The following is a 13,747-nucleotide window of genomic DNA, read 5'->3' on the forward strand; positions in this document are numbered from 1 at the left end:
TTTTTTTTTTTCTCCCAGCAGCGCATAATCCATGAATAGGTATGAGCAGCACTGTATCAGAGTAAAAGTTAATTAAAAGTGCAAGTCTATTTCAAGCTATGCCTCAAGTCTTTACCATCCTATTAATTTGACTTGTTTTCTTCAGTCGTACTTTCTGGATTTGTCTCTGTAGGGTTTTTTTTTTTTTGTAGCCTTTTTCCTGCTGGCGAGGTTGAGAATTTTTTTACTTAGCCTTAAAAAGAAACGTCTCTTTTGAATATCACATTTGATCTTTCTGCTCAACATTTCCCTTCAAGCAGGTCAGACCTTTTGTCCAGTGCTTCAGATAGCTGTTCCCTATCCACGGGATATCTTTAAAACACTTCACAGTGGAGAGTTTGGTAGTCGTGTTTCAGTGGAACCTAACGGATGAAGCTCGTCGGATGCAGTCACCGAGCTGAAGTGTTTTTCTAGTTTGAGGCTAAACTGAAGGCATTTAAGCGAGAAGGAGAATTTCTCAGACTTCTTGCTTAAAGACTTTCTGGATTCCGGTCTTGTTCAAACAAACAGTGGTCTTTTCTTTTAGTCTCTTCCGTGCGCACTGGAGCGCCCAGCCAAGAAATAAACATCCAGCAACAATTAAAAGCAGTCTTTTGAAATACGTCCGACACTTTTTCCTGCTTTCCCCTTTTTTCCATAAGTCAAATCTGCTTAGTAATGAGATAAATGTTTTTGAAATGTGAGTTTCGTTTTATTAGTCACGAACAAGCCAGGAGCTAGCCTCCTCCCCAAGAAAAACACATCTAGAGAAAGTATTGCATCTTATTTCATCACCGTCATCACCATCATCTTCGTCAGGAGTGAGGGGGTGAAAAGGCTAGGCAAGTGAGTGGAGAGAGAGAGGAGCAAAGAGAACAGGGGCGTCAGTAATGAAAATATACTCGGGTTCTATTTTGAACTTGATTGTAAAATAATGTCTCAAAACACGCTTGTGAACTGTTCTCATTTCAAATTCAGGGGACAGTCTGATGGCCGTGAAGTACAAAATGACTTCAGTTTTACAAGAACAAGGGGGAAAATTCCACTTTGGGTCGCTTTAATTAGAATTTACTTTCAGATGGATAAATACTGGTTGGGACGGAAGCAGTTTCAAAGAGCACAGTTCCTCAGAAGAGCATCAGAACTGGTGCCGGGTGAATTGAATAAATCAGGGCCGGGCCTCGTGTGCAGTTTTCTACAGAAAGTTCGCTGGTTTGATCGCTTTAATCTGAAAGCCTTTTTGTAAACCAGGACAAAGGTGGACGAGTCTAACAGAACACAATAGAATCCTTTATAGAGTTCATTTAAAGTAATTATCTTACGGTGAAGTCTTGTTGGCGCAGAGAGAGCTAAGTAGTACTAACTGAAGCTGGAACTTTTAGGCCTCTAAGGCATGTGGAGGGGAGGAGGGAGGACAAACGGAGGCAAGTTTTTCACTGAAGTTGCTCTTTAAGCACATGTGCAGATTCTAAATTGGACGTTAATAGAGTCTCAGTATGCGACACACGACAGATCCTGTAAGTGAGATGTTGTGTCTGCAGGTCTACACAAAATCCACACACACAGTCAACAGGTCCAAAAAAAGTAAAAACCACAACACACACTAACAAAAGGTGTGGTACGTACTGCACGCACTGACGGATTACAGTAATAACACTCAACAAATTAACCCTGGGATCTTTTTTAAACCTCCTAAAATCCTTCAGGCGCACTCGTAATATCAGAGAAAGCTAGTTCTCAGTTGTGTGCCACTTAAAAAGATAAAAGCTGAGAAAGTCGTGTAGTTGTAAAGCATATTTGTTCATTTTACCATCACATACTGTATGCAGCGTATCGCCTCGCTCGTCCCTGTTAATGTTTCTAAGCTGGATGCACCTCAGGACAACTGAAAGACGGCATGAGGGGCGGGAAAAAAAAGTGTCTTCATACTATAGATCTTAATTTTCCAACGGCAAAACCACTTGGTTGAAGATCACATGGCGGCGGCCTTTTGAAGGCAGGAGGAATAAGATGTGTTTGAACTGTCCGTCAGACAGTGTGACTGTACAGAGAGAGAGAAGGAAAGCTTTGGCTGAATGAGACCTTTCTCACACAGCCATGGGTCTGCATCGTTGTCAGTGATGTGATGTGTACAGTCGTTATTTCTTTTTCATTGTAAAATATGTCCAGTGTGAGTATCAGGTGTAATCAGTCTGTTTTTATTTCTGCCCAAATGATGAGCCTGTGATGTGGAAACTAGTCTGCATTAATTAATCTGACTAAATACAGTCTTATTGTATTTTAAATCTATCACAATTTCCTTTGTTTAAGAGCACCAGAATGCTTTCTTTTCTTTGATCACTTCTTTTTTTTTTATCTTCAAGTGGCATCTTAAGATTCCCTGAGTTTGTGTGGGTTTGTGTGCAACTGAGTGAGCACATGGCGTTTCATTTTTATTAGTATTTCCAAATGTTTTTCTTCAGCTGCTTAATTTTTATCGTGACACATCAAACGAGCCATTATCGTAAATTGAATAGTTGAGTTTTAATCCAACAAATACAGATTCACTGTAGCAACTCTGAACAGGGAAGAACTGATTTTCACTGCTTTCCGCTTTATGAAATGCTGCACAGTGGATGTTTTCAATCATTTAGAATTTTGATGGTTATTTTAAATCAGGTTTTGTGTGTGATGATGATTTTCTGTGACTGATTTTGCTGTCATCTTATGTACATTTATTCTCAGGTTTCCACTGCAAAAGCCTTGAATAAATAAGGCTCAACTAAACAATTGAATGTTAACTAATAGATAATTAAATATTCCCTCATTTAATTAAAAAAACCCTAATTGCCGATCCTCACCAACATAATAGCAGAAGTTCCTCTTGAGACGGTCAAAAACGAACCAGCGTTTCTTCCACGACTTGATCTTGCCCCCCATCTTCACCAGGTGGCCCTTGCACATTTTCTCTGTGAGGATGACGAAGGGGCAGGTGTCGATGTTGTGGCCCGACGACTCCACGTGGGCACGCAGGTCAAACTCCTCCTTACGGTTGGGCAGATAGCGAGTCATGGGACGGGCCTGTGAAGACAATATTTGATAATGCTTTATTGCTGCTTATTAATTTGTGTGAGATATAAAAAATAATCAGCAGAGTGGTTTTAAAACGTTTTTTTTTTTGTCAGGTCTAAATCAAGCCGCAGGTCTTCATGAGCAATTTACAAGCCGTTAAAATTACATAGTAATGAACATATTCTTTCAACGCTGTTATTTGTGTTCATTACTCGGTGTCCTTTCACTAGACAGGCTTATTTATTAGATATTAAGTGTGAGGCAAGTACAAGTGAAATGTTTCTGTCTCCTCTTTTTATAGTTCCTGAATTCAGAAATCTGCCTTCAAACAAGCTGAATGAAGGGATTCACGTCTCGAATGGCTCAAGTCTGAACACTGTGAGTTGTCATTTTTATTAATTAAACCTGGAATAACAGATGAACTTCCCACTTGGACAACACAAACTTAATATAGAGTTCATCTTGCAAATAAAAAAGAAGAATTTTCCCAATAACAGCCTTTTTTAGAGGAGATTTTCATTCTCTGAATCAAGATTGTGAAATGCGTATTAGTGATTTATCATACTGGGTTATATGAATGAAAATGGCTTAAATTGAATTTGTGAGCACACACTTGCAAGCTACCACGACTTTTCACTCTTTTGCGATTTCTACCAACTCCTGAGAGAATTATCAGACTACTAAATGTTTTACTATGTTCAGCAGCTAGTTGCTAATGTCGTCTGTTTACCATTTGGTGCTGAGAAGACAGCGCACTGTTTCCAAAACAGCTGTCTTTTTTTTTTCTTTTTGCAATCCAGTGCTGATGAGATCAGTGAACTAAAACTGGTAAATTACAGGCTGTGAAAGCTGAAAGACACTAAATACTCCACTGAGCTGAGGAGAACTTTGTAGCCGGGCGATAATCGTCTGTGGATTTGGCACTACAAGCAACCCATTTCATCTTACACAGTCATTTGATGTGCCGTTCATTTAGAAGTATTGATTATAGCAGCTTTAGGTGTGACCCTGGAACAAAGCCTTAAGTCTGAAACAAACAATGGGCTGACCTTGGAGTGTTTCTTACTGAGCATGCTGTATCTGTTTTGTATGAGAGAGGCTGGGAAAAACAATCAGCCAGAATTAAAAGTTGAATTATGTGTATATTATATGTTTTGCACCCCCCTCCCTTCTTCCCTCACTAATTCATCCTCTGTTCTTCCCCTCACTCTCTTCTCCCTCCCCTCCATTCTCTCCCCTCCTTGACAATCTTTGATCTTCCCCTACACCCAGCCTCTCTTTAGTGTCTCGTCTCTCATCCTCTCCCCCAAGTCTCCCTGCCCCTCCTCTCCTCTCCTCTCCCCCCTCTCTTCTTCCCGCCGCCCGTCTCCTCCTGCTGTTCCACTGACCTGGGAGAAGTGTTTCTCTCTCATCTTCACCTCCTCCTCCACCAGCCTCTGCCTGTGGGCCGTCTCGTCCTGAAGCCTCCTCTCGGCCTCCTCTCGCCTCCTCCGCTCCTCCTCCAACATCTGCCGCCGAGCCAGCACCTCCCTCTCCTGGGAGCGTCGGGACAGGAGAAAGAGGAACAGATGGAAGAGGAGAGAAGAGAAGAAAAAAAAAATAATGGGGAAAAAGGGAGACGGCGGAGAATATGTTAATGGTAGGCAAATATTGCAATACAAAGCAAATGACTGTCAGAAGACGCACATGAGAATTCAAGTCCCAATCCAGGGTTTTGTAAAATATATCCCTTAAGTCTGTGTGTGGAAGGGGAAGCTTTGCTGATGTAAAATGATCCTTTGCAGCTTTCAGATGCTTACATACTCCTCTGCTTTGTTTCAACATGAAGAAATAATACAAAGGTAAACAAAATAATTACAACTTCATTTCACCACATCTTGAGCTCACTGATCACTTTGATGGCTCACACAGTTTTTATCCACTGAACAGGAGAAACACAAGAAGTGAAATAAGTCAAAGTTACCGGTTTGTGGACTCTCAGTGGAAGTGGAATATTTGGGGATTATTCCATCATATTGTGATTGAAATCAATGATTTCATATAAAATGTGATTAAAAAGTGCCTAAATTTGCTATTAGATAGTTTTTATTAAATATGAGAAAGTTTTTGTGATGAAATGCGTAACAGTGGAATATAAGCAGGTATATTGATCTAAACATCACTTTGATTATTTGACTTGCATGCAGCGGCCATGTTATTAATCCATATAACACTGCCCTGACTCCTGCAACCTGGTAGTTTTAGTTTTAGTTTTTTTTCTATAATGTCGTGTTTTAATATTTGCCACACACCTGAATATTACCTTAATAGTGCAGATACATTTCCCCTTTAGTACTGAAAACAGCACAAATATATTTCACATGTAAAGTGTTGCTTTACTTTGCTAGAATCAAGAAAATAACTTTAAATTTAGCAACTGAAATTAGGGCTGTAAGTAAAAGTTGTTTCAGTTTTCTATTTTATTTACAATATGTTTGAAACAATGTCTGATATTGTTTTCCACAGCCCAAGAAGAAGTTTTTAAATTGCTTCTTTTAGGCAAACAATAGTCTAAACCCCAAAGATTTTTAATTTACTGTCGGAAATGATTTTAAAAAGTAGGAAATGTTTACATTTATAAAGCTGGAATTGTCATGTTTTTGTCATTTTTGCTTGTAAAATGACAACAAAAAAAACAAAACAAAAAAAACAATCCATTATCCTAATTAATATGAAGTGGATTGACCAGTTATTTAATTGCATCATTGTTGCAGCTTTGTCAACTTGAAGGAGACAAAGTTTTGAAAGAGATGTGACACTGACGTCCAGCCGTGCAGCAGTAAAGTTAGAACTCACTCGGTTCTCGATCAGTCTGGCTTTCTCCTGCTGCGCTTCCTTCAACATCTTTTCCATCTCCTCTATCCTCTGGGCCTCCAACCCGCAGGCACTACAACACACAGAGGGAGGCAGCATCTGATGACACGGCTGTGACAGGACTTTGGATGAAAAAAAAGCAAACAGACATGCATGGAAACCAAACAGTGGAAGCAGCAGGGGAGCAGGACACGGGGCTCTTCATTAACACCAGAAAACTTAACTTCACCAAATAACTTCAATAGGTTGGCATGGCAACAGCCAGTGTACCTAACAGTCACGTGAGCAGGCATGTAACAAAAACATGTTGTCACGGGAACAAAGCGCGGTGACCCTTCTCCTAAGAGATGGGGCAGACTTGAGTGTTCCCATGGAAACAGAGCCAACTGCTCATTTTCCAGTCTCTCACCTTTCTGGGGTACAGGCGGAGTTGCCGGTGGAGACGCTGGTCTCCATGCTGTCTGAGCTCTCCAGGCTCAGGGTGTCATACGCCTGGGTGCCACTTGGTGGCGACTGATGGTGCAGGATGGAGTGGTGGACTGTGGGAGACGGATCTGTGAGCAGAGAGGGAGCAGAGTCAGCTGTCACAGACTTACATCGCCCTCTACTGAGGCTGCCAAGTCACTGCTATGAGATTAAAATCTAACCCAGTATTGGTACACAAACTTTAAAGAGCAAGAGGATATCATCTTTCTCCATGTTCCAGCAGACGTGATGACAGCTGTGGAGTTTCATCTGTTTAAAGTTATGTGGTCATATCAGTTGAAGCCATACAGTGTGCTGCATAGATGTAATGGGACCGAGGACTCAAGTACCTTTACACTGCAGAGCTGCCTGCCTCCTGGAGTCCATGTCTAATGGATTTGACATCTCTCTCAGCACTAACTGTAAACCCTGAGAAACACAGAAAAAAAGCATCATGCAGTGAGCTGCTTTAAAGATTTGATTACAATTTGGTTGTGTGACACTGACCTTGGTGGATGTGTTTTTCTCCAGTGAAACAGCGCTGGAGTGTGGCAGGGCTGCAGCGAGGCTGATGTGACTGCCTGATGATCCCTGACCAACCTCGCCATCTGATTTGGACTTCAACAGCTGGGAGAAGAAAGACAAGTCATTTTATGTTTTCGTAAAAAAAAAAAAAGGTTTGTTTTCAGTGTTTTCCTTAATGACCAGCACATGAACAGGATTAAGGTTTTGGTGGTGGATTTGAACATTTTCTGTAATAAATGCCATTTTCAGTTTTATATTAGCGATAACACTTCTGGTTGAGTGTGTGGGTACATTTTCGTCTTGGTAAAACTTTAGATTACAGCCTGCAACGTACAGTATAAATAGTTTAGATTTACAGTGTGACCTTCTGTACTGACAGATAACTAAAAAAGTACGTACCAATACATAATTGTATAAGGGCTCAAACATGTAGGGTTTAGGTAATAAAGGCGGGAACACTAGAGGGCTGCACACAACAACAAAGAGGTTGAGCAAAAGGCATTGTAGCGCACTAAGGAGCAGAACATTCCAAAGCAACAGAGAATCCAGTAACGCTTTCTTAAAGCTGTAAATTTGGCAGCTTCAGAAGACAGCTAGTCCAAAACTGAAATCCAAATGGAACATCTGCATGTCGGATGTTAACATCAAAGTTACCAGTCATGGTATTCTTGGAGTCTACAAGACGTCTCCTACCTCCACCAGAACCTGAGTCATAAAGTGTTAATTGTCAGAATAACCACACCTCTGGGCAAGAGGAGATTGCAGTCTTCACTTTGACCTCCTGACCTGTTTCTCTTCCCAGAACACCCAGAACTTTCCATACAGTAATTAACTGAACAGTTTAAAATCCTCAAATTAAAGAAATCCAGCATCCCTGGACTGATGATCCCAATAAATGGACTCAGTCTATGATATCAGGTCATCAGGACCAGTACTGAAGAAATCTAAAGTGTGACACAAACGCCACCATGTCTCTGTTACAGCAAGAAGACACAGAGAGACTTTTATTTAAACATACAACTTACGTCTCATATTTCCTATTATTGAATATATATGCTTGTGCTCTTAGTAATAATAGACATTTGCTTTCGTATAGCTTGAAATTCCACAGTTTGTATGCATGTTTCCACGTTTTATTATTATCTCAGGAACAGTATGAGATACATGTATTATGTCTGATATAGTTTTAATTACTTTTTTAATGGTATTTCAGATCTGTGATCATTACAGATATTTTACAATTGGATTTGTATGTTTGACAAATGAACTAAAATTAAGTACTAACTGTATTTGACCTCTGACCTCTCCTGGTCAGTGAAGTTCTAGACCACCCCTTGGGATGAACACATCCGTGATTCATTAGATGCTGATTTAAATTTGGCTCCAAAACTTTCTGTATAAAACAAAGTCACTGGAATGTAACTTTGGCTTAAAACAGAGTTCTGTCTGTTTTTATGCAGGCTTTTATCTGCTAATTTATCAGGCTTTTTTACATGTTTTTCTACAACTTTTACAATGCAATGGTGCAAACATTTTCTTTTTAACTCTGAGCTTTGATTCCTATTATTTTTGCTTCTGCACTTTTTCAACACAACTATGTAAAGGTGCTGTCCTGTGTCTGTGTGAACCAACTCATCCAGCAGATCATCACAGCGACACATCCTGCAGCAGCCTCCCTCTCCATCCTACAAACGCTAGGCAAGTATCATATTCCTTCTGTTAAGCAGGTAAATTTAGATGTTATAACTGACTTTTCAATTCCAAAGTAGTTTTAAATAGACTGCTTCCAGTGACGATCCCAGTTAATTATTAAGTTGTTTATCTGCATCCACTCATTTAGTGTCTCTCACTCAGATGGCATTAAGTGTAGTTACTCCACTACGCTACATCTCATATGCGTTGCAGCTGCATGAGCCTACATTTCTGATAACAACATATAGTTCCATTTATAGGTTTGGTCATTAAATAACTACAGGAAACGTGTACTTGTACTTTTGGACCAAGAAAAGGCCTCAAAAGACAGACTGAGCTGTTGTTCACTTTACCAGCAAACTCTATGGTGGATGCTCATTTATGACCTTTTCTAATGGTTATGCACATGTATCTCAATATTTTCCAACCTGCAATAATATTCTGTTTATGTCACTCACACACTAGAATTCAGAAATGATTTAAGTATCTCTCTTATCTGACGGCGCTTTCAAGATGCACTGAATGGAAAACAAGCTCACATTTTTTCAGTACTATGAAGTGGTTCACGTTGTTCCCTTGACCTCACTTCATCTTCTCTTACACATAAAAGCATGTATTGTTACTGTACTAAAACGCGGTTCACACACACTTAATTTGGATTAATTACACTGTATGTTGCAGACTGTAATCAAAAGCATTTCTGCTGTCTTTTGTTCTGTCACAATTTAGCCTCAAATGTTTTTCGGCTGCATGGAGATTCAAAAACTACTCCAACATTTTTTGCCCACTAGAGGGCTTCCTCATCCAAAAAATACAGATAATAGCTAATGAGAAGATCACCTGTGGGGGAGAATGTGTTTGAAGTGCCTCTCTATCACTGTTGGTGCCCTTTAGCCAGACACTAGAAACTAGCTACCAGGAGAGCATGAGTGAATTTACCTGCCCGTGTCTGCGTGCAGAAAAAGACTTTGCAGGCAGCGGTGGAGGACATGACTGAGGCTCTCCAGCAGCCATGATGTCCTGGTACCAGCGCTCGAGATTAATAGGAGGCAATGCATTCCTGCTCAGCTCAGTCTGGCTCTGAGGTGATGAAAAGCATCCAGCCAAAGAGAAAAGGGAGCAGTGAGGGGTAACAGCATCAGTAACAAAAGCATCAGGCAGGTGGGAAAGACAAACACGGACCAGTCATTGTGATCATATCATGCCGGGCAAAGAACATCAGAGACATTCAGGGGGTGTCTGTACTCGTGGGAAGACTGAATGGTGCCAGTTGTCATTTACCAAAAACACAATGCTCAGCTGGAAAGCACAAACCTGCGCAGAGAGAAAGGAGGAAGGACCGCATGCAGTCGAGTGGTACGAGAAGGCAGATTCGGAGGAGGCGAGTTGGAATGACGGAAGAGAGGAGGAAGAGGAGGAATCGGCTCTTTGCATCCCAAAGATCTGGCTTAACTGGCTGACTGTGATGTAGTCCTTCACACAGACGATACAGATACACATTCACAAAACAGAGAGAGAAAGAAAGTGGGATCGATAAGACTTTTGAAGATATTGTTAACGTGCTTTGGATGGGTTCAGCAGTCTGACAAGTCAAAGAAACAGAGTTTGGAAAAAAAAGCAGAAAGGATGTCTACCTCACATGGCAGACCTGGAGATACAGTGAGGGAGAGGCAGTGGAGAGCAGCAGGGGAGGAAGAGTGAGGCTGCAGAGAAGCATTCCCATACATCCTATAGACATCAGACAGCCTGAGGTACTCCTGCGTCGACAGCCACAACACAGGGATATGAAGGCTGATCACAGCAGCACTCAAACATGAAGATATCACACCTCACTTGGCCTCTACTTTGAAATCAATATCGATAGAGTGACTTTACAGTTTAGTCATCAAACGTCATCTTGCCTCAAACAACAACAGAAAGGTCGAAGCTGTTTGTCACTATATGCTAACACACCATCATGCCCTTTTTTTTTTCATTGTAGAAGCACAGGATTTGTTGTTACAAAGAGGATTTTGTTGGGATTTACCTCTTGTAGCCTGACAGGATAGAGTTCAGGGGAGGGGATGTGAGAGGAGGAGAAGGAGTCAGAGGAGGGACGGGGGCTATGAGGAGGACCGTCCACATTAACAAGGTCAGGTTCGCTGATGTGAAGCAATTCCTGTTTAAAAAGTTCACCTAAGTAAAACAAAATCCATCTTTGCAGTAATTTTCCTCCAGCTCAGACACCGCAGGAAGTCGTGATATCTCACATGTACCTGCTCACCTCTTTCATGCTGCTGTTGGTCTTTGGAAAGTTTTTCCCTCCGGTCAGGATTTGGTACTTCTTCTCCAGGACGCACAACCTGTCTTGCTCCTAAAAGGCAACATGTACATAACGGTGCTCCTCAACTAGTTGAAACTTCCAACATTTCTTGCATCAATGTAAATGCAGTGCACTGTAAGAGCAGTGAGAGACTAACCTTGTGTAGCAGCTGCATAGTCACTGTCCTGTCCCTCACCATCCTCTCACAGTCTTGAGACGCCTGTAACCCCAGCTGCATCACCTGAGCTTCCAGCGTGGCCATCTTCTCCTGCGAGTCAACATGTCCACTTTCTTGATGTCACAACAACATTTAATCTGATGCTGCTGACCAGATTGCACACATATGTTTTTTTTGTGCTGTTCGTGTATCCTCACCTTCCTCTTGGCCACGCTGCAGTGATACTCAGCTCGCTCTTGGAGAAGCTGCGAGCTCTGAGCGTCCTTCCTCTCCTCTAGACTGCTCTCCTCCTCCAGCTGACAGAACTCCAGCTCCTCGAACTGCTTGGTCCCAGACTCCAGAGCCTCAGCTTTCTGTCCACATACACATTTACATGCAGCTTATTCACACTGTTAGAAACAATGAAATACAGATATTAAAGGATACAGCTGACTATATTCTATGTTGTTCTTATTGATAACAAAATCTAATGGAAAAACCAAAAACAATGTTATTGTCTATGTTACTTAATTTATGTTATTCCCCTGGGTGGTGTTTTTTTTCATCATAAAGAACACAAACTATTTTTACATTATGAGGCAATATGCACCATCTGGTTGTCATTAATTCAACCCACATCAATGCAAAAATTCTGTGTTTATTTCAGTTTGAGTAGCATTTAGTAAAAACAACAGTCTAGATGTCTACAAAATTCCTTCACCTTTTTCAAAATCTTTGTCATCTATATTTAGGCATTTACTTAATTACACTGGGTTACAAAAATAATACTTTTTTGAAGGTGTCTAGGATTTTTTAACTGTTTTAGGACATTTTTGCAACGCTGAATCCAAAAATGACATCTGCTTTTCTGTATCAGGTCAGGTTTTAATGCCAACTCAATTTAAAAAAATCGATTTTGCCACTAAATCGATTACATTTTTGACATTAGCGATCGATTTATTTTAGTATTTCTCATATGAAATCAGATTTTCGAGGAAAATTTTCATTTTCTAATCCTTTTCATAAGCTACATGATCCAAAAGTTGATGAGCGTAAACATTAGTAAAGGTTAATACAAGCAAATTGCATGTTTCATCAAATCACAATTTTGACCTCATTGAGCAAAACTAATGTAATATTTGGATTCAGCACATCGCAATTGTCCAAAATCAGCTCAAAAAACTTTGACACCAAAATGGGTGTAGACCAGTGTTATGCGTGATGGTTCTTACTGAGCGCCACAGACAGATTAGAGAGGTGTGATAATGTGTGGACATAATGATGCTTTTTGTGGTCTTTTCATATGATTTATTGGCAATAAGAAATAGTCAATGATGACATACTTAACATTTTAACATCTGGCAATGTCCTGTCTAAAAACATTAAGTGTGTGTGGGTGAATCATTCATGGTAAAAAGCATGCAAATTTTTAGAGCAAAGCTGTTAACGTTATTAATGATTACTAATTGCAACTGACAATGTCAAGCATCCAGAATGAGGGAACAGCAGTGATTAAGCAGCACTGAAGCTGCTGCTGCAGTAGCAAATGCGTTTCCTGCTCTATAGTTACACTAACAAATGAGGCTGACATATTAAACCTCATGTGTTTATGTAATGAAGCAGAAAATGAGGAAATGCACAGGCTGCAGATTTATGAGTCGTCCTGAGTGCTTAGAAACAGAGTCAGTGTAAAGTCTGCGGCTGGTCCGGTGCAGATCATACAGCACTGCGGTATATTCAGTATATTACAACTCACTGTTGCCAGCCAGTGGGCTGCGTGAGAACACTGACCCTGCTGAGCTGCTCCTGTAACTGTTCCCTTAGAGACAAGGGGCACTTATCAAACTGCCTCTTCAGCTCATTGTACTCATTCCTCTGCTTTTCCAGGACCTTCCGCTCAGCCGACACATTAGCCCTCCCCTAAAAACACACAGAAACACACACATACGTACACACAGTTGCATTCAGACACACACGCACACACACCACGCCAGGGAGAAACAAAATAAAAAAAAGAAAAAAATTCACGGACAACTCAAATCCATGCAGTCAAAGCTGTAAGGCAGTTAAAGAAGCATTAGAGGAAGCAGAGGTTAGGCTGGTAGAGGTGTTAGGGATTACAACGCTTCACACATTTGGTAATGTTATAATGGGGGACAGCTAAAAATGCTGAGACATGTCTAAAGAAGCATTTTAATAGCGTTGGTCATAAAAAGATTTCAGCTGTTTTTTTGAACTGTTGCACACTTTGAAGAGAAAACAAGTTGTGCTTTGGTGCTTTAGAACAGTTGGTGGATAAATAAGCAATGCAAGTCAGCTGAGATCTGAGAAAATGATCTAGAGTGTGTCCAGCCTGTTTGCACATTCGGGAAGGAGTGAGATTTGTGTATTCAAACACAGATGTTTAGGAACAAGTCATTTACGTGCAATAGACCAAAGGCTACTGGCAAACTGACAGTATTTATTACATGGCATTGCTTTGTCCTGGGTGCCCACCTTGTCTTTCTCTTTCTGGGTGGCCTTATCCAGCTGGCTGAGTCTGAGCTGCAGCTGAGAGATAATTTCACTTTCAGCCTCCACCTGCTCCTGCTCAGCCCTCCTCTCCGCCTGCAGCAGGGCCTGCTCCATCTCCACCTACAGACAAACATGCAGTCAGAGTCTGCAAACCACAGGGTGAATAGCTC

General features: G+C 40.9%; 1 protein-coding gene across 7 annotated transcripts in view; it reads right to left on the bottom strand.

Moving 5' to 3' along the window:
* phldb1a (pleckstrin homology-like domain, family B, member 1a) overlaps positions 1-13,747 on the bottom strand; it is a 33,840-nt gene that overhangs the window by 2,808 nt on the left and 17,285 nt on the right. For 4 of the 7 annotated variants that reach the window (XM_008285091.1, XM_008285092.1, XM_008285090.1 and 1 more), the window contains 15 exons: positions 13,560-13,697; positions 12,855-12,983; positions 11,282-11,437; positions 11,064-11,174; positions 10,868-10,957; positions 10,631-10,762; positions 10,239-10,361; positions 9,919-10,077; positions 9,544-9,684; positions 6,895-7,014; positions 6,738-6,816; positions 6,332-6,476; positions 5,905-5,995; positions 4,458-4,604; positions 2,859-3,078 (listed from right to left, as the gene is read on the bottom strand). In XM_008285091.1, coding sequence (XP_008283313.1) covers positions 2,859-3,078; positions 4,458-4,604; positions 5,905-5,995; positions 6,332-6,476; positions 6,738-6,816; positions 6,895-7,014; positions 9,544-9,684; positions 9,919-10,077; positions 10,239-10,361; positions 10,631-10,762; positions 10,868-10,957; positions 11,064-11,174; positions 11,282-11,437; positions 12,855-12,983; positions 13,560-13,697 — 1,981 coding nt within the window. The remainder of the gene's footprint in view (positions 1-2,858; positions 3,079-4,457; positions 4,605-5,904; positions 5,996-6,331; positions 6,477-6,737; positions 6,817-6,894; positions 7,015-9,543; positions 9,685-9,918; positions 10,078-10,238; positions 10,362-10,630; positions 10,763-10,867; positions 10,958-11,063; positions 11,175-11,281; positions 11,438-12,854; positions 12,984-13,559; positions 13,698-13,747) is intronic. The other 3 variants (XM_008285093.1, XM_008285095.1, XM_008285097.1) reach the window with 3 other exon arrangements.

The sequence above is a fragment of the Stegastes partitus genome, unplaced genomic scaffold (genome assembly GCF_000690725.1).
Source record: "Stegastes partitus isolate 25-593 unplaced genomic scaffold, Stegastes_partitus-1.0.2 Scaffold387, whole genome shotgun sequence".
Taxonomy (NCBI): domain Eukaryota; kingdom Metazoa; phylum Chordata; class Actinopteri; family Pomacentridae; genus Stegastes; species Stegastes partitus.